Source organism: Myiozetetes cayanensis, unplaced genomic scaffold (assembly GCF_022539395.1).
Source record: "Myiozetetes cayanensis isolate MyiCay16 unplaced genomic scaffold, myiCay2020 scf1, whole genome shotgun sequence".
Taxonomy (NCBI): Eukaryota; Metazoa; Chordata; class Aves; order Passeriformes; family Tyrannidae; genus Myiozetetes; species Myiozetetes cayanensis.
This window is the reverse complement of record NW_026086604.1, coordinates 92,219,814-92,240,761: the sequence shown is the minus strand read 5'-3', so window position 1 is coordinate 92,240,761 and position 20,948 is coordinate 92,219,814. Positions and strand designations below refer to the sequence as shown.

Here is a 20,948-nt window from a genome sequence, read left to right as displayed (position 1 = left end):
GTCTCCTCTCAGTCTCCTCTCCAGGCTGATTTGAGCTTGATGGCTTGGCTGTGGCAGCACCGGCCCCTGGGGGCCTGTGGGCACACTGGCCAGTGTCCCTCGTTTCAAGAGGGGAGAACACCCATAGAACATTTCTTTTTTTATAAATTACTTTATTTGAGGTTTAAAAAAAGCATTGGTATAAAATAGCCTTTCAAATATGGGAATTGTTTACTTGCTGTGTCAGCAGTATGTGTGAAAGAAAAGACATGCTCCGTAACCTACATTGCAAAGGTCACAGTGCTACTGCTCCAGGCTTCTGAAAACCACAGTCTGAGCCAGCATCATGGCTGGTCTGAAGATTTGGTCTGTTTTCCTGATTATACAGTACCATTTCTGTCAAAGATGTATCCCATGTGGAATTTCAACACATATTGAAATAGGTAAGACGTGTTCAGAATGAATTTTCTTGTGTTTTGAGTTGCTTGTAAAGATAAATAAATTCAAATTCAGCTGGAAAGCAAAGAGGAAATAATGTTAAAGCAGCGAGCAGTCTACATCACTAAAAAAAATGTGAATAACACATAGGATAGATGAGTAGTTTGATTTTGGATTTTGAAACTTTACTGTTTTTATAAGCAAAATGCTTGAATTGATGTGAGTATTTTTCCGTCTTTTAAAGCACTGGTATTATGTAACTGGAATGTTTTTGTCTGTGAGTCTTACGCAGGCAGAGTTTGGTTTGGAGAAAGAAGAGGAATACTTTAGGCAATTCATGGGATTGTTATATTTAAACTAAAGGACAACACAGTTCATTTGCAGTAAATTTGTTCAAATCACTGTGTATTAAAATAAAATGCATAAAATAATAAAATGCTGTACTGTGTTTGTATCTGTGACTAACATCATGAAAATTTTGTTCTCTATCTGTTTCTGGTAGGTTGCTCTCTGTAGCCTGAAGAGCCTAGATTTGTAGAGAATGAAGGAGGGAACTGAGTGAACATGAAAATGGAGAAATATTTCTGGGTTTATTTCCTTGTTTGCCTGTGTTATTTTTAAAATTTGGCTTCTGTTGTAGTTATTGCAAGAATACACACGAGTAGTCTGAGGTTATTCTGAAACATTTACTCATAATAATTGACAGTTTTAATTGTTTGTTCTTCTGGTTTAGTTTCTAAATCTGTTGCTCAAACAGAGATGGTAAAATGTAGGACGTTGCCTCTATTCAAGTGATCTTGTCAGACTTTAATACTGAATGCATGCAACTTGGAACAAGTTAAAGGCTGGGATTATTCATGGCATTTGAGACTGAAAGTATATTCCCTTACTGAGTGTTGTTCCCTCAGTCAGCATCCTGGAACCGTTCTCTTTTCCTGAGGGTGTGTCAAGAAACCCGTAGTAATCGGTAGGAGAAGTCATATGCCTGAGGTTAGGCAAGTGCATACATCTTTGCCAGCTGGGGGCTCTAATTACCAAGTATGAGCTTCTGAAGACTTGAAATAACAGATTTGCCAGAATGGAGTGTATTTGCAAAAAAATCTACAAAGAGAAAAGAGCTTACGGATCTGTCCCAGAGCAGTCATTTTTTTCTAAACAGGGGAACATATAACAGAAAACCTGTGTTTATATAATAAAAGATCTGGGTTGTCTGAAGAGTATTGAGTACACTGAACTATTGGGCTCTATTGTTTAACTTAAACTGTTTGTTTACAACAAATTTTGTCCATTTGTTTGAAAATGACATTAAAATGTGATCAGCTCTTATGCTGCTAAAATAAGTGCTTTTATTGTGCACATAAAAGTCTATGATGATAAGATGAAAGTATTTCCAAAACTCGAACACTGAGTATTCCTGAGGGAAAAAAAACTCAACAAAACAAAAACAAACAAACAACCCCCAAACAACAAACAGTAGAAAGAAACTCCTCTGACTCAAAACCAACACCAAAGTCTACCCTGGACAGTTTTTTGAAAGTACTTTTAAAATAGGGAAAAGCTCTGCCTGTTCAGAATGTTGATCATGTTCAGTGTGCTCAGCAGAGCTGTGCTGTGTCCTACTTGCTGCAGCCTTTTTGCTGGAGGCAGATCTGAGTGGGGAGGCTTTTTCCCCCAGGGACTCCTGTCAGACTTATGGGGTTATGTGGAACTGTGGGGATATGTCACAAAATTCTGTGTAAAGGTGGAGGTGTAGGACCTGGGCCCACTTGAGTAATGAGAGAAGTGAAAGGGGGATGGGAGGCAGAAAAAGCAAACTGCCAAACTGAGACTCTCCCACACTGGAAACAGAGATGTATGCTGAAATGTCTGAGCCATAACATTATAGATGATCTATTATTACTATGTTGCTGTTGTCCCTATTTTGGTTCAAGACTGGTCCTTAAGGTATATTAACATATTTAAATAAAAGGTTGTTTAGATCAGTGGATAAAATTCAAAGTGAAAGATCATTCAAACCCACACAGTTTGTTTATATCTCATTCTAGAATACTAGTGGTGGGATTTTTTTGTCGTGTTTTGGTTTGTTTTTTGTGATGTGATTTATTTGATAGGAACAAATTAAATTTAGTCTTACTTTATAAATGTCTTTAAAGACAATGTTCGGTATTTTAATAGATTATCCCTAACATTAGTTAAAAGGAGACTTTATTAAAGGAAAATGGTGTCAATTTTTTTCATTCATTACAGTTAATAAAGATTTTGACAGTAAGAATGCCTGCCTATTCAGTGAATAAATAGTGTTATTTACCTTGCTGACTTTGGATTTTTGTTGCTTTTCATACATGTTAAAAATTAATCAAACTGTTAAACATCCACCTTGATTCCCAAGGTACCGTTTTCAAAGTTAAGGGCAACAGAGAAACTTAAATGCAGCTACAGCTTTATAGTCCATTCTCTGTATGTGCTGAGTGTGACCCTGTCAGTTCACTGCTGTAGCTCAGTTCTGGACATGGAAATCACATTTCCCTGTGATTTTAGCTTTGTTGGTCAGCTTGGGACCTGGGGATTAGACAGAGACTGATGAGACCTCAGTGCCCAAGTATGCCACAGAAGCAGCACTTCCTCATTAGCTCCCTAGGTGAGAAAACACACCCTCTCAGAGGTACATAATTCTGTGAGAAATCATGTTTCATGCATGTACCATTTGGCTTAGGTATGGCAGCGTGATATTTTCTGGTTTTGGTAATGCTTCTAACAAAACACAGACCTGGACATAATACCTATAAATCAATACTTCAATATGTTGTTTTTCAGCACATAGAGCTCTGGAATTTTTCATTAAGAACGAAGGGAGTGTTAATTATAGACAGGTACGAAGCACATTATTGCTTAATTGTGTACACCTTTCTTCTCAATGTTTCTCTGACGATCTTCTTGCCTTTCATTATTATTCTCAGTAATACATTTGTCAATATTGTGCCAAGACTCTATTTTCACCTTTTTTTCTGTTGAAAATCATTTGACTCCTTCTGAATACTATTACAAATACGTAACAATTATACCAATGTGTATATATATATATATATACTTTGTGTAGTTTCTTACATTTTCCCATTTTCTTTAGTCATAATCTAAATGAGTAGTTGTATTAGAGGAATTATTGTATTAGGAGCTGTATTAGAAGTAGAGGACTTTTGGAATGGAGATTTAATAAACATAAGGACAGCAAAATGATAGCAAGGTTTTTTGCACTACAAGGTGTATTTTACCAAGATAATAGTTGTATCTTACTGGAAATTTAAATTTTATCTTTGATATAGGCAGTAAAATGTGTTTTTGTGCTGTACAATAGCGTTCTGATTCCTTTTTCCCACATCCTTTCCTCAGTTATTACTAAACCACCAAGACGCATTTCAAGCTGGGAGCATTTATCCTGATGCTTTTTATTCACCAGTCTGCAAAGGGGTAAGCGAAGCTTTGTAAGCCTGATGTATTAACAACTGTATTTTTATGTGGAAATCCTAGAGAATTTAGTAGGGCTAAAAATAGTTACAGTGTAAGAAATGAAGTATGGCCAAAAACACCTTCTTGCAAAAAATATCTGCCATTTTTGTTAGTATTTTAAGCCTTTTGTAGAACTTAGCAAGAAAACAACACATTTGAAAATGTTTTTAGAGTGTAACTTTGGGATAGATGTAATTTAATGGGTATTTAATGGGTAGGGCAATTTGATAGAAGGATGCTGTTTGTCTAAATTAGGTACAGATTACTGTCTTGGGGAAAAACTGAGAGGACAAAATGATCTTTTTTTCTAAGTCTTATGGAAAGCCTAGTGCTAATTTCTGTATTAGGAAGTATTAGTTTCTATCAGATCAGTCACAAAGAGGATAGGAACATATAAAAACACCACAATAACAAAATAGTGTAAGACTTGCTTTCCTCTGCCCTTTTTCTACTCCTACACTAACTGTATCTTGGCAAGTCTGCCTTTCTGTTGAAAATGATGGTGGTGATGATGCAATAGCTCTTCTCTGCCCTGTGGAAGCCAATACCTGTCCCAAAACATGATATTTTGAGTTGGCTGCCACATTCATCATCTTTTCTGCCATACAAGTAGATGTATCAATTTAGTCAACAGCTTCTCTGTCAACTGTCTTTATCTTCTCTGCTTGTGAGGCAGCTTTTCATTGTGCTGTACCTACTCACAGGCACAGAAAAAGCAAGCAGGCACAAAATTTTCAGATGCTTCAAACCAAAATCATGGAAGGTAAATGTAGTATTTTTTTTTGATAGTATAAATCATATAAAAAGAAGTATCTTCTCGTTAAATGGATTCCAGTTGTATCGTCTGTGTGATACGAAATTGAACAAAAGTCTGTGGCTTTTTTCATTTTTCCTCAAAGAACAAATGAAATACTGGTATAATTTTATTGCAATAGGAATATTCCATGATGTGTCTGAAGACACTCACTGGTCACCATTTCTCAAAGCAAGTATTCAGTATATCAGAAGGAATTATCCTCAGCCTTGGGAAGAGGTAAGAAAATTTTATTAACTGTTCAATTTGCTTTCAACTGCTTTCTTCACCTTCACTTGTTGCAATTTCATCCTTTTTGAAGTGTAGGAAAAAAACCCACGTTTTTATGTTGAAGTCTATCCTGACATAGGAACACTTGAATCTTTACCAGACAAAAAAGTTACACTTTCCATGTAAAGTCTGTCAGTTATCTCCACTGTGGTCTGGTGCTTATGATACATTCCATAGATCCAAACTTTCAAATGCAATTAGTGATCTTGCATTCCTGTCAGATCTGGTCGAGGGTTTGCAATTTGAAAACCAGACATCTTTTAGAATTCTCACTTGTGAATTCCTTCACTTAGTCCTGATGTGCTCTTGTTTATGGTCTATGAACTATGTAGCAGAGGAAAAGCAACTTGTCAAAAGTGAGAGTGCACAGGAATGACCTCTCCTCTGTGTGCCTGCACAACACCCATGGTGGCAGAAGGGGCTCACTCTTTGAACGTGGAAATGTTTATCTCCAGTCCAGAAAAACACTTTAGTACGCATTTAAAGTTAAGTACACAAATTACCCTGACATCAGGCACATAATTCTATGGCCTTGGACCTATGAAGTGCTTAAAACTAGTCACAAAAAGTGACTCCAACTTCAAGGAATGAGTGATCAACACTTTGTTACACTAAGTTCTTGGATTGTAAGAGTTCCTCACCTATATCCTTGTATAATGCACTTACATAAAATGCTCACCTCTTCTTAAAGACAGGAGTAAAATTACTGATACTGCTTCAAATGGCTTGTTGTTGCTTTGTAGGCTACAGAGAAACTGGTGGCTTTCCTGTTTGGAATTGCCTCACATATGGTGGCAGATGTTAGCTGGCATAGCCTGGGCATCGACCAAGGATTTCTAAAGGCCATGGGAGAAGTAAGCCTGTATTTTTTTATTTATTAATACAGCCAGATTTATTGGAATGGATAGCCTAGCTTTTGACTGGGGAGGGGCGGGGGTGGAGAAGAGAAAAGCTGGAGACCTGTTTCAGGAAGATTTTTGGAGAGACACAATGTCCTGAATTTCATAGGAATGAAGTTGGTCAGGTTTGGGACCTGTAAACAGTAGGGCTGTTTGGATAGTTTGTTTCTGCTTTATTGAAAGAAACAGGGAGTTGTCTTGTTTTTCTCTTTCTCCAGATTGATTTTCATGGTTCATACTCAGAAGCTCACAGTGCTGGCGATTTTGGTAATGTTTCTGTTTGCCAATCATAGATCCTTCTATTGGAATAACTAGTCCTCTTCAAAATCACAGTGGGTGATTCTGGCTCTCAGCCTGTGCAAGGCAGGAGCCAAGAATGGGTCATCTTGGCTGTCATTCCTGCCCTCCCCCATAGCTTGCAAAGTCCTGCTATACCTGTCCTCATGCTCCATGTTTCAGGAGATATAACAGGGCATATGAACACTTGGATTAAAGCCAAAATGCAGATGAAAGGAGACTAATGCTTAGATGGAGTCACTACTGTGATTTTAAATTGTAAATAATTCTTGTTCTCTGGAGGTATAAAATGTGCAGCATACTTTCAAGTGAACCATTTATGGATTCTAAATATATAGCTGGAAGATCTACCATATAAATACAGACAGCATAGCCATACATGGCTTCATCGGTGATGATACTTAACAGGTTCGGTTTGTTGGGCTATGTGGGTTTTTTATATTCTTCCATCCTCAGGAGGAGATGTAGTGAGTCAGTTTGAGCTGGACTTCAGTTATCTGGCATCAAATTGGTAAGATAATGACAAGATAATTACCTTCTTTAATATTTATTTCTGATTATTCTGTATAATCACTGTGTTTTAACAAAATGCTGTCCTTTATTTTTCTGTCAAAAGAAACCCTTGCAGCTATTTAAATTTTTCTGTGTTTGGTATGCATATGTACTGTTTCCCAACATGAAAAACTGGAAGGATACAAAAAAAGAGTTTTATATATAGGAAAAAAACCCAAGAAATATTAAATTATTTATCTCTGAAGGGATTTATAAGTTTTTATATCTAAAATAACTAATGAAAACATTTTGCTGGAATGTCCTAGAAATTAGTTAAATAACGTAGTTAAATGGAAATGTGAGATTTATTTAAAGTTTTAGAAGTTGAGGATGTTGAATCCAGATAGGTTTCAAAAGCATAAAAATGAGCAGAAGATTTAGATATATACATTTTTTTTCTCACAGTTTTTAACTGAAATAAAAAACCCATATACCTTTTTTTCTGCTGATAAAGTAGGTAATTTGAGTAGGGTTCTTTAAGTAGAATGTAGTTCACCTAGGTGTGGAAGACACAGTTCACTAATAAATCTCTGGCACAGCTGTGTGAAACATCTTTGTCTAGGAGTAGATTTGGCACAGCAGAGATTTGGAGGACATCCTCCAAGATGATGTGACCAAGCCAGGGAACCAGTGTGGGGAGTGTGGAAACACTGTTAGCAGTCACCACAGGGGAAAGGTTCTACAGGGTTCTGACTTTGAATCTAAACAATAGGAGAGTGTTGTGCACAGAGTAACTGCATGTGCAATCCTGGTCTTTCTGGTATTTGTAAAACTTCATACATTATGTAGCCTTTTGAAATTTAGAATATTTTATAGCAGGCTATTTTTATTACAGAAACTGTAATCTTTTATCAGTTATATCTGTACCACCTTCTTTTTTTTAGGTATGTACCTGTCAAAGACCTAGCAGCTATCTATAAGGACTTTTATGGAAAAGAGATCATAACTGAAAGCACAATTACTGACTGTGCTTTCCTGCTGTATCTTGAACTGTAAGTTGAATAGCTTTTTCTGGGTTTTCGTAAGTGAAACATACGTAGGAAAATCATGATAGCTGTGTTTGAAATGCCTTATGCATGTAGGTCAGAAATCCAGACCCCCCTACTAGATCCCAAAATCATAAAACACCTGAGTTTTTTTAATTACTAGATTTCAAATTTGGACTGCCTAATGACTGTTAACTTGATTATTATACCACAGATGCTGAAGCTTGGCTATGTAATGCAATTATACATTTAACATATTTATACCTATTTATTTGAGAACATCTGTGTCTTCAAGTACTATTGTATTGTGGCAAGTTATTAATATAATTTTCATGTACTGAAGGAGTTTTGCACATTGCTAAATAGATGGCTTATCTACATTTTATGTAAATCCTTTCAAGTCCAAGAATAATTCAAAAGAGATTTTGGGTATCTGGCAGTGTATGCTTTTGAATACCCTAAACAGCCTAGCTGTAGCCTTTACTTCAGTTAATTACCAATAGTTACACATCATTTTCAAAACTGTGAATCCCTCCAAATTAAAGGCAAAAATAAGGTTTATATCATTACTTTTTACATTACAACTTTAAAAAATATTTTAACAACCAACAACGAAATGTAATGACTTGCATAGGTTTTAATATACAGGAACCTTGAAAAGAACTGTTTAAATACTAAAATACTAAGTGAAGCAAGTTGTATTTCTGAAGACATTTTTTTTGGTTTTAGGCATGGAGAAAGGCTTGCTGTTGCCAAGGTTGGTCTTCTGTTTCCTTTATGAAAATGAACAGATAGCACGGAGACAATGTAGTCCATCTTACTGAATACGTGGCCTGTCTCTCAGCTTTTTCCAAGATATGCTAGTAAATCTCCATTTCTGGTGGAGAAGTTCCATGAATATTTCCTTGGAGGAGTGGATGACATGGCATTCTGGACAAACAATATTTTTGAGATGACCAGCCACATGATAGAGAACGGAACCAGGTATAGTGTGTGTCCTGGAATATGAAACGCAGTAGTAAAGTTCTAACAGTTTTAAAGGCAGGTTCTTTCCTAGAAGAGGTGCTAAGCTTTAGATCCTCTTGGGCAAAGGGATTTCCATGTATGTCTTTTACCTGGGTGTACAGGATTAATTACCTTGAGTTTGCATTTCTTATGTGTTCACACTCCTTTGCCCAGGCAAGCCTCTGGCATCCCCAGCTGATACTCAGCAGGGAAAATTTGGAGCACTTTTTAAGACATACTCAAGGGCCTGCTTAAAGGTTGCATAGCCATGCCCTAAGGTTCTGCCTGGCCTGGCTATCTGAGACTGCACCTTCTGGCTGCTGTTATCAGCCAGCAAAGATGTCCCTTCTGAGGGGAGGTCAGATATTGCCTTCAGACACTTAAGGCAAATAGGATTACAAAGAGTAGTGGTATATATTCTAGTGTTGAAGCGCAGGCCTCTACTCACAAATTCATATTTTTATAGGACTTCTAGCCTTGTACGGCTCTCTTACAAATGTAGCCTTATGGTAAATAACTTTATAAGAGCAAGAGTGGCAATTAATCCATCCATTTATATGGAATATATCACTGGAGATATTTTGGGAAATTATGTTTGAAATACATTCTGTTCTGTTCTTTGCTCCAGAATGTCACTTTCATTAAAAGTGCTTTAGATTCATAGAAATAACAGGGCATGTTACATTAAGTTTCCTTCAAGAAATGTGAGATTCGTATAGAACCTAATCAAGGTCATTAAAATAAATATCAGTGGGGTTTCTAAGGGTTATGATGATGCTCTGATTTTGAGTTTTTGAGAAAAGTGGTGACTTCTAGCAGAGGAATCAGTAAGGATAAAACTTGTATTTTTAGTTTCACTTCCATCGTAGGAAAATCTTTAAAGTGAATTCTGCATATTTTTCTTTAGTGGCTGCTACCTGCCTGAGAACCCTCTGTTTATAAATTGCACAGAGGAGCACAGGGACAACCACATGTAAGTACAGCTCTGGAGATTCAAAGGTTTAGTGATAAAAGGAGGGTCTTCTGCTAGTGAAAGGAGAGTTTTCTGCTTAGAGATGTTTTTATTTGTCTTTTTGCGTGTGAATTCAAGATTCCCGTAGCATTAATAAGTAAACTTTGTCTAGGGTTACTGTGCAGAACCTAAGAGAGCCTTTTACCTCAAGTCATTAATTCAGTTATATTAATTCTTATTACTGCCCTCTTTATTCTAGCAGAAACAAACAATCAAAACATGAACGTCACAAGAATACAACTTCTTTGCTTACAGAATCAATTGAGAAGAATATAAACTATACAGAGAGAGGAGTTCACTTCAACATGCAGTCTTGGGCAACAGTAAGTGAGAAGTGACAGATGTGTCAGGTAAAATTCAGCTCTGTATAAAATTGTTTTCATTTCTGTCTGAAATGCTGCACCAAGGAGCAGGGTCTCGGGAGGTTAACAATAGCCTCTGACTTCAAGGAGATTACAGTACCGTTGTTAATCTATATATGTACATCATAAATACTCAATTTTTACACTTTACTCATTGTATAGTGAAGTTAGAACACATCTTGCAGTTGCAAAAAGGACAAAATATATCTCTAGTATTTACATTTTACAGACTTAGTTGATCACTTTTTTGGGGGGTTAAGAACTCCCAGCAAAACAGCAGTGAACAATTAACGCTGCTCCCTTTAGAGCATACAGATTTCTCGTCTAAAATGGGGCTTATGACCTGAGTCAGAGTCCATGTGGTAATTTCCACTGTTGGTGACCTTGGTTTTTGAGGTGCCTCAAAACGTTCTAGAGTTTCAGCCTGTGTTTTAACCATCCTTGTGTCTCTTTATTTTTATTTCAGAATTCCCTCCGCTTGATAAACCGTGCTTTTACAACCAATATCTGGAGAGCATTAGCAGCTACACATCAGAAATCTTCTAAGCACATCTCCAAGCCAGCAGCTTCGTATTTTCTGACCTCACCCTATGCTAGACTTGGATGGTTGGTAATTTTTTAGCTCCCACCTCCCACTTAATTTCTGAAAATTTTGACTACACACCAAAATATTATTGTTTATTCTTAGGATACTCTTTAAATGTGAAAGTCCTAATCAATTAGTTTTACAAATCTGGTGGAATGGCTTATGTTGTCTGTTCAGAACAGCAAGTTAGCCCATAAGACTTTTCTTTCAGATATTGATCAAGCTCAGAATGGAAGGAGCCAAAATTAGAACTAACATTGGCTCTAGTTATGAACAGTATGAGAACTTTGTTACCCTTTTTTGTTACCCTTTTTTAGTTGTTGGTTGATGTTTGGGGAAAATTAATTGTCTGGCATGAGTTGATTACTGATGATGTGAGTGTTCTTGGAAATGCTCAAGACTAGTAGGGAGTTCAAAGATTAATTCAGGACAGAGAGAAGCATATTCTCTCTCCTTTCCAGAGAGGTTCTAGCTTGACCTGCAACAGAGGAGAGTACTAAAATAAATTTGCATTGCTGCTCATCTTTCTTCTTCTTATGACTCAAAATTTGGATTTAATGTTTGTGTTTACTTCACACCAGCTAAATTTGTAGTAGTTAGTTCTTTTCTCTCCACATTCCCTCACTAAGCTCCAACATGTAACTGAAACCTGTAATCCCTTTGCTTATCTCCTGTTAAATCCATCAATTTAATCAGAAGTTCAGTTTAAAAGATACTTAATTTCATTTTGTGTATTCTGTGTCATATGCAAGCAGCCCTTTTTCATGCTCCTTGCTATGATTGCTCTTAGGTGCCTTGTGTCAGTAAAAAGCAGTTCCTATAGATCTCAGATGCATTAATGGAAGATGAGTCTAGAAGGATCTAGTTTTATTTAATCCAAGAAAACACAAATCAAATATATTATATGAAAAACGCTGCATAGATTTTTACAAAACTGTATGGGGAAACACAGGTCTTGGTTTACCTGAATTGAAATTATTTATTTTCCACTAATGTTGTGGTAGTCTGGAAGGTAATGCTGATTTTGTTGACTCCTTTGCTGTACAGGGCAATGATCTCAGCTGACCTAAACCAGGATGGATATGAAGATTTGGTGGTTGGAGCACCAGGGTACAGCACCATGGGCCATGTTCAGATAGGACGGGTGTATGTGGTCTACTGTAACCAGTCAGGTTTGCCACGAGAGGACATGGATTTGGATGGGAAAGCTGACCAAGTGCTACAGGGTCATCAGGTGAGGGCTCAAGTCAGATATTTGTCACTTAATTTTTTGGGGCTGAAAATGTGATGAATTTTGGCTGAGAAACGGTATCATTAATGTGTATGAGTATTAATCCTGAGATTCTCCTCCTGATTAAAGGATGTCATATGCTTTTCAAGAAAAATAACCATTATCAAAGTCACAGGAACAATTGAAGCAATAGTGATCTGTAGGTTCACTTCCATTACTGTGCCAGATAAGTGGGTATTAAAACATAATTGGCCCTTGAATAAAAGTGAGGCAATATCTCTTATGTCCCAATATATCTCGTTCAGGTCCCTGCATTTAAAAAACATTGTGATTTTCCCTTCTTTTTTTAATATAATAATATTAATTCAATATGTTTCAATTCCTTTGAAGCTGCTTTTTTTATTAAGTGATTAATTCTCACAAAATAATTGTTTGTCTTTAGTAAGAGTACAATGTATTTAAAAAAAAAAAAAAAAGAGAAAACGGATTTGACATGGTGCTGGTTGGCTTGTAACTAAGCAGGATCAAATGACCTTTCTAAGTAATAAATATGATCCTCTTTAGAAAATATCTTTACTCACAAAGAAGAAAATAGAGAGAAATGAGATACACTTCCTTTTAATCTGTTTCTGTGGTTATAAACTGTGGACTAACAGCTGCTGTCTTCTTATATAATGTTTTAGTGGTTGTCATCAACAGGAAAGACCATAAGCTTAACATCTATGGTGCACTGAGCTCAGAAGAGGAAATAGCAAAGTAGCACCATGTTGTGTTCAGTTATCTTGTATTTTAACACCTCCACATCCACAAATAGAACAGTTGACTCTGAGTTAGTGTATTGGTGTGATGGTTATTACTTGGGAGAACAAAAATTCTTTGGATAGCTTTTTTTGTCATCTGTTTCCAGTTCTTCCTTGTGCAAATGTGCATTAGGTTTTTATAGTTTTGTCTTGAAAACATTTGTTATTTTCCTGAGATCACTCCCTTTTCTTTTAGCCTTCAGGAAGATTTGGTTCTGCCTTGGCAGTCCTGGACTTTAATGTGGATGGAGTGCCAGATCTGGCAATTGGAGCACCTTCTGTGGGATCCCAGTTTCTTACTTACAAAGTGAGTTTGTTGTTTGGGTTTTTTTGGACGGTGAAATGAGAGAGAGAATTTCTGTTGTTGCTCAAGGTGACATTGTAATTTAAACACAGAAGTTTATAATCTTTGTGAGTGCTTTGACTAGAGCAGTGAGAGCTATCTATATTTCCCTTTCAGTGTGGCCTTTAGTGCACATTAAAAACCCAAATCAGATTGTGACTTTGCAGCACTGATATGCTAGAAATGTAAGGGGACGTTCATGAAATACAAATGTACCCTTTTTGATTAGGAACTTGACAGTCTTGAATGGACCTCATGGGTCAGTGAGCTTTGTCTTATGCTGTCACAGGCCAACAGATGATATCACATTTTAATGTGATGTGAACAGAGACACACTTGCTAAAATAATCAATTTACAGAAGCTTAATGACTTGCAGTTTACCATATAAGCCCATGTAATGGTCCCTGAGTATTTTCAGCCCAAGCAAACTGAGAGGTATAATGTTTTGATTTAAACCACATCTATTAAGCTTAAAACTCTTCAGAATTTCAGCTACTAACTTACCTGTCTAAAAAAGAATTTAAATAATTTAAATTTTATGTAGACCTACTACCTTGAAAAATTGTGTGCATCTGTTGTGCCTGGCACTGTTTGCTATTGCATAAATAATACTTATCAAAATTTGAGCCATCTGAGTGGATGTGTAACAAATACAAATATGCAGTACACTGTCCTTGCTTCTAATCCACAATATGAAAATGTGCTTCTCTAGTTTGTTGCTTGGTTACAGCCTTACACATTACAACATGAATATTCTTAGGTTTGGGGTAGAAAAGACAGAATTATGAGAAGGCTGTGACAAGAAAAATGCAGTTGTATTAATAGTCCTCGCAGAACTGTTCCACTCCTTGTGATTTGCCTTGGATTCTGTACCTGGTACTGACATGCAGATGCTCTCATGCCGTGTTTGCTTTTCCTGCTGTTTAGGGTGCTGTGTATGTCTACTTCGGCACTGAGGGAAGAGGCTTGGCATCTCAGCCAAACGTTACCATAACTTGTCAGGTATATTGGTAATATATAATATCCTGTATGGATTATGCTGTTAGCCAGGCCTACACAAGCAGGAGGTGAGATAAAGGGGAAAGGGGCTTATGGGCTTGGAGAAAACAACATTAAAATCAAATTGCAGGGGAATTTAGACTGATGGGGATGGTGCAAGCATGTGCTTGCCTAGGTTAGTTGTATGTGGAAAGACATTTGTACCCCAGTGCAGGGAGGCAGCAGGGTGAACAAAAAGATGCATAGCCAAAAAAAAAAAAAAAGAAAAGAAAGGAAAACCCCTCAAAACCCCTCAACCAACCACACCAAAAACCCTCTAAAAAAACAAAACTGAAGTCAAGGAGTGGGAGGGTAATTTACTTAGCTCTTTAGAAGTAAGTTGCTCTATTTTGTTACAGAATTGGTGGTTTCAGTTCTATTTCAGGCTTAAACTGACTGCTTATTGCAGGATTCCTACTGTAATCTTGGTTGGTCCCTCCTGGCAGCTGATGTTGATGCGGATGGAAATGCTGATCTGGTTGTGGGCTCTCCATATGCACCTGGTGGTGGGCAGCAGAGAGGATTTGTGGTTGCATTTTACTCTTATTTCAACAGGAGTGGCCAAGGTAATATGTTGAGTAAATTAGCCCTTCCTATATTTTATGTGACTGTTCATTTGTTCCTAATTAATCATGAGATAATTCAGGTTCAAAGGGATCTCAGGGAGTGTCTAGTCCTGCCTCCTGCTCAGTAAGAGATATTTGTGAAGCCAGACCAAATTGCTCAGGCCTTTGTCCATTTGGGTCTTAAAAATCTCCAATGCCAGAGATTGCACAGACACTCTGGGCAGCTGTTCCACTTCTTGGCAGTCCTCATAGGGAAAAAATGTCTTGTTACAGCCAGTATGAACCTTTTTTGTTTCAGTTTATGCTCATTGTCTATTGTCCTCCCACCATGTACAGTGAACTCATAGGCACAGAAGGCATGGAATACCCCTACTAAATTTGCTCCAGTTAATCGACATCTTTCCTGTTACTGAAAATGTATTATAGGTGTGGTCTAAGAAAAAGTTAAGTGGGAACAATCACCACACTCAATCTCTTTGCCATGCTTTTTGTTGTATAGCCTGGGACACTGTTGGCTGTTTGCTCCAAGAGCCTCGCATGCCCACCACGATCTCCAGGGCCTTTTCCACACAGCTTCTCCCCAGCTTCTATCACTGCAAGGGCATCACCTTTCCTAGTGTCAGGCTTTGCATTTGTCCTCACTGGATTTTGTGGGGTTCCTGTCTGTCTGTTCCTCCAGCCTGTCTGGCTCCCTCTGAATGGTGGCTCCCCACAATCTCCTTTCATCTGCCAACTGCATGAAAGGGCACGTTGTTGCCTTCTCCAAATCAATTATTATGAAAGATGAGTCTAAAGATGGATCCCTGAATGCGCTCCACTTGTCACAGGCACTCACAGTACAACCCACTATCTGCTGCCCTGTGATGGTGATTGTCTCAACCAGTTTTTCCCCATCTGGTTCTCCACCCATCCAGATGCAATGACTCAGCTTGGATAAAAGAGATTTGTGGAATACTGTGTTGAAAGCCTTGCTAAAGGAATGGATTCAGCTGTGTGTTGTGGGTCCAGGGCAGGCTCACTGCTCTTCCTTAGAAAATTGGAAATGTACCTTAGAAGATGAATCTTTATCATTCTGTACACTCCTTCAATGGCTAAAAGGAACACTACAAGTGAACACAGTTAGTGAGTACAGGTGATGAGTGTTGTGAATGGCAGAGAAAATGTCACACATGGAGCTAAATAAAGTTAGTAAAGGTTGGGCAGCTTTGTCACAATCATGTCATTGAGATTTCCAATAATGCTTATTTTTTTGTAACTTAGTCTACTTCATGTAAAATTAGAACCTACAAGGAAAATGGGTTTCAAAACACTGCTGACTGACATTTTTGTAAAACCAAAGCACAGACATGAGTTATTTAAATTATAGGCAGAATTATTTGAAGCTCCCCCACCCACCACCTTTGAAGAATTACAAGTTCAGATCAATGGTGACTAGTTTAGGGCAGGCTTGTCTGGTAGCTTTCTTGTGCTTTGTGTAGGCTATTGGAAGGACTGAGAAACAGACTCTGTCAAATACAGGCTTTCACCAGCCTACACAGCTACAGGGTGAGCAAGTGAAGTCAGCAATTACTGGTGCCATATCATGGGCAGTGTAACTTTGCTTATAGAAACTTTTTGTCATAGGATGAATCGGTAGAGGATTGCTAATGGATTTTTCTATGCCAGGGTACACCAAGATTTAATTCATATTTTTCTGGTCTCTCAGAATTTCTGTCAGTACAGGATGCAAACTGGATGGTGCAGGGGGAAGAAAACTATGCTTGGTTTGGATTTTCACTTGACAGCTGCCAGCTGGAGAACATAACATTACTACTGATTGGTAGCCCTACATGGAAGAGTTGTGCTAGGTGTGTTGTATGTGAGAGCTTGATCTCTCCTCCATTCTGCCCTACTTCTACAAGGTTTAATATTTGTAATAGATTAGAGTTCCAGCTTTTCAGGAAGTTTCCTCTTTGTTCTGCCTAGATTATATTTATTAATTTCATCTTTCTATTAAATTAATATTTTATGCCTTCACACTTTCTTATGAAGACGGGGCTTTAGACTCTTTGTAAAACAGGTCTTTGTTATTTGGAGACACTGAAGAATTTCTTGGGTTTTCTTGGGGAGAGGGGTTGCAAAAATGCCGACAGGTAAGCATACCTTAAATAATTGTATAGATAGCTCTTACTTTTGAGAGAGCATTTTAAAAAAAAACAAAGACAACAATGTATCAGATGATAAAGGACTGGGTAGACAGGCCAAGTCCGTGCTCTAAATGTTGCGTAACTAGTTAGGACACGTATAGGAATTACTAAAATAGATTGCTAGAATTTGGCAGGCGCTATGATTCCGAAGTAAAAGGGGACAATATTTTAAGAGTAGCATTCCTAGCTGCATGTACAAAAATTTGTTGTTACAAACAGCTATCTTTTGCATTGTAATTCAAGCTGCAATCCCTTCTCATCGGATGCCAGGCAGAGTGTTGGGAAGGTGTACGGGTACAACCCACCGAGCACAGAGCGCTGCTTTGCGGTAACTGGAGACAAGGTAGGGTTCCTTCTTCACTATGGGACCTTATGAATAATTTGAAGTGACAATCTGTAGAAATTACATAGGTGTTTTAAAAATCTAACAGGAGATGAGCAGAATGGGTTTGTCTCTGGCCAGTGGTGTGATGTCTGTGGCTGGGAACACAAGGAGAGTTTTGGTGGTGGGTGCACCTACTGCAGGTATGTCCTGAAAACTGGAAGCCATTTCTACCTTAGGATGTTTTGTTTCTGTATGACCAGAGGACAAATACAACTTTTAATTTAGAAAAAGGACCTTTAAATTGCCGTGTAATTAAAAAAAAAACCAAAAACTCTACTCTGCCTCTGTTTCAATGTGTTTTCTTCTGTCCTTAAGATTGGTTTAACAGCATTATTACCTTATTTATGTAGCAGTGATTTGCTGGTAGACTGCATATTTATTGGAATTAAAATAACAGTGTTTTGTCCGCATTCTGGCAGCAGACAGTAAGGAATTGGGAAAGTCAAAATGCAGAAGTCTATCTTAACTTGAATGCACTTCTTCCCATGTCCTATGGCTAAGAGATTTTTCCTTGAGCTAGCTATTACTGTTAGCCCCATATAACGTTTGATGTTATTTGATAAATTATATTAATTTTGTCCATTTTATGCAATGCCAGTATTACCTGCTGTACTGTAACTGTACTGTAAATAATAAACCTGAGTTTCTATGTCGGATGCTCAACTTCTGTCACTTTTTCCTTCCAGACAGCCTGCAAAGGATTTCATTTATGTCCTCAGTGCTGCATCAAGCTGGACTGGCTCTGGTATATGACCTGACAGACAGCACCAGGCCTTCTTTGCTCAGCACATTCAGTGGGGACAGGAGGTTTTCTCGTTTCGGGGGAGACATATACTTAAGTGATCTGGATAACGATGGACTAGGTAATGCTTGATGAATCTAGATCAGAGCTGAAGTGTTTAACTTTTAGCAACAAGAGGACTGCTCACCTACATGTTCATACAAGTGCTAAACACAATCTGCTTCCCTAGTTGACTTGTACCAGTATTCCATCATGCCTTACGGAGAGACCTCTCTAAAATCCCAAGCAACTCAGTCAGAAATTGATACATTTTAATTACCATCCTTAATAGGAATTGTGACATCTGGAGGTATGTAAATGCCAGCTCTCTCTTGTGTTTTGGTTTAGCATTCATTCCCTTCTGACGTGTTATATCATCTTTGTAATACCTGCAGATGAAATGATTGTGACATCCCCACTGAGAGCTAATGGCATCTCCTCGATACTGTTTGGTGGGGCAGCCGGCCGTGTTTATATTTACAACGGAAAGCAGGCATCCTCAGGGAATGTGACAGGTCACTGCAAATCATGAATATCTCCCTGTCCTGAGGACTGGGTAAGAATACACAAAAGGTAAAATCTGGGCATGAGTACACCCAGGACAAACATGCAGTGCATTCTGACTTGGTTCCAGAAAACATAAGGTTTACTCATGTTTCTGAATCTCTGCAAATTGGCTCCTCCTGTTCATTCTTAACTGAGTTTGCTGTTTAGGATCCAGTATTATTGCGCTGGTTTGGTTCTCCCAACTGACTTTTTATTTTGTTCTTTTTTCTTCTTCAGGCACAGTATGTCCTTATTTCTCCTGAGGTAAGTAAACAGAAAACAAACTACTGAAACTAAGAAAGTCCTATTTTTAAAACACTATCAGCATTATAACAAGCAGTGTTATTTTACAGGAACTATCAAGATTTGGGAGTTCTGTTATCTCTGTGAAATCTGAAAGCAAGGTGAGAAAAATTAGTATTGTCAGTTGCTTCGTAACATCCTCCTACCTCACTTTCAAGTAGTAGCTGACACCGCACGTGCATCTTATTTGTAGAAGTCTTAAGTGCTTTACACAGTTAATTAAGTCATTCTCCGAACCGATAATTAAAAGCATTTTATAGGTGGATGAGCTATGCAGTTGCCAAAATTTTGGCACCTGAATTGAAAGAAATCACTTTAAAACGGCCTGAAACCTAAACTGCTTAGGAGTTTGCTGAAAGCTTGCATGGTAAATGGAGCGTAGGTGCCAACTGGCTTTACTGTTCATGCCAGCCTGCATGCATAGTGTATGCTCAGCTAGGAATGGCACCCTACCATCCCTCTCATTTAGACTTTACAGGCTTGCTGTCCCAGCTATCTCTTGCGGTATACACCATTTATATGTCAAGTGTTCCCAAGCATAGGGAGGTCCAGTTCTTACCTGAATGATTTTGAGTATGTATATGTACCTGTTTCTCCTTGTTTCTCTCAGATGCCCATTATTTTTACCAAAGGTCAATCCCAAGGTTTGTATGATGCACTGAGGAACCTTTTTTTAAACTTGAAGGTTACTTAGTGCTTGTTCAGCTGTTCTCCTTACTCTGACATCACCTCTGTGAGCACTGGGGTTCTCTGTGTGAGTACTGAGGAAGCCTCAGGAGTAGCCAGAGGTATACTACAGGTCTTCAACAACTGGTGTTTAAATAACTTCTTGCTGTTAAAACATGTAAATTCTTCTCACCTAATCCAACACCTGAAACAAAGGTGTTGCTCATTGCAAAGGAGACCATTCTCCAAGCTGTTGTGTTCTGTTGCTATGGCACCAATCCAGTCCCCACTCCAGCTTCATCTGTATTGATCTTAGCCCTGAGAAACAGTTTATATTTCCAACAGACTTATTTCATTGGTTTCAGCTTGCTCCAGTTCCCCAAATGAAATAAAGTCTGTTTGCCAAATTGTTTTGTTAACTGCTATTCTGTTGAGGTGGGTTGCTCTCTTATTTCTCCTCATCACATTTCTGTATGACACCTATGAGATGGACTAAATCTGGTTTCCATTAGAGAAGCTTAAGGCAGCCACACAACTGCAGTTGCGTTTTGCTAACCCTTGCTTTGTATCTCTGCAGAAAGAAGTTGTAGTGGCAGCAGAGAGAAGTTCTGCGAAAGCTCGACTTGGTGGAAGGCTTTTTGTCTACTCACTCTGAAAGGTCACGGTAGCCTTTAAGATCAGGGCACAGCTGGTCTTTTAGTGAAGAATCTCTGTAGTATCTGTGATACTTTCCTGAAGCCACACAAACTGGCAAACCCCTTGTCAGCAAGCTTTTAATGAATTCTGTTGTGGGCAGTGACATCACTTTAACCTAGACCAAGCCAGCTGGTCTGAAAACCTTTTGGAGGCTGAAATGAGCAGGCAGCTAGATTTTTGGTAGTAGTATTAGTTGTGTAAGAAACATTCAGTGGCCACCTTTACTGGTCAGATTTGAGTATTTTCTTGGCAAAACCAGTAAACAGCAGCATATAATTTACAATTCCTTGTATACTGTGATAAAGACAGGTATTCTGAGTTATGGAATGTTACCATCAAAATAACAAGAATGGAGGAGGGGCAGCTTTAACCCTAACAGAAAAGTGGATGCCAATGAACAGGACCATCTCTGTCCCTAGCAAGTCTTGTTCTCTGCATCAAGGGTGTAGAGCAGGTGGGAAGAAAAGAACAAGCAAGTTTTAAAAAATATTTTTGCTTTTGCAATTGTGGCTGACTACTCTGATACGCTTTGTGTTTTCATGTAAAATTCCATTACCATGGTAACTTAGAATTGTTAACTGCTTTTATTGTTAACAGTATTGTCTTCAACTATTAACAATAATTTTGTATGATGCAGGTTTAACAATAGCATGCATTATCTATTAAACAACTTGAGCAGCAAAATGTGATACCATTATTACC

The 20,948-nt window shown here is 38.0% G+C and overlaps 1 protein-coding gene across 1 annotated transcript; it reads left to right on the top strand.

Moving 5' to 3' along the window:
- The first annotated feature begins 279 nt into the window (after positions 1 to 279).
- On the top strand, positions 280 to 20,930 carry GPLD1 (glycosylphosphatidylinositol specific phospholipase D1). Its single transcript, XM_050308876.1, has 25 exons — positions 280 to 422; positions 3,232 to 3,287; positions 3,805 to 3,883; positions 4,857 to 4,954; positions 5,749 to 5,859; positions 6,123 to 6,171; positions 6,658 to 6,712; positions 7,638 to 7,745; positions 8,469 to 8,496; positions 8,584 to 8,723; positions 9,652 to 9,717; positions 9,956 to 10,079; positions 10,585 to 10,724; positions 11,752 to 11,938; positions 12,932 to 13,042; positions 14,007 to 14,081; positions 14,527 to 14,683; positions 16,389 to 16,530; positions 17,113 to 17,212; positions 17,301 to 17,394; positions 17,941 to 18,117; positions 18,431 to 18,591; positions 18,819 to 18,845; positions 18,935 to 18,985; positions 20,128 to 20,930. Exons 1-22 carry the CDS (start codon positions 326 to 328, stop codon positions 18,565 to 18,567), a joined length of 2,331 nt encoding a protein of 776 aa, XP_050164833.1. The 5' UTR covers positions 280 to 325; the 3' UTR covers positions 18,568 to 18,591; positions 18,819 to 18,845; positions 18,935 to 18,985; positions 20,128 to 20,930.
- The last annotated feature ends 18 nt before the right edge of the window (positions 20,931 to 20,948 follow it).

What these genes read in the sequence shown, in the direction of transcription:
- GPLD1 (XM_050308876.1), top strand. Translation starts at nt 326, where the DNA reads ATGGCTGGTCTGAAGATTTGGTCTGTTTTCCTGATTATACAGTACCAT. An exon ending in TTCTAAAGGCCATGGGAGAA is followed by an intron (nt 5,860 to 6,122) that starts GTAAGCCTGTAT and finishes CTCTTTCTCCAG; the next exon opens with ATTGATTTTCATGGTTCATA. An exon ending in TTCCTGCTGTATCTTGAACT is followed by an intron (nt 7,746 to 8,468) that starts GTAAGTTGAATA and finishes TTTTGGTTTTAG; the next exon opens with GCATGGAGAAAGGCTTGCTG.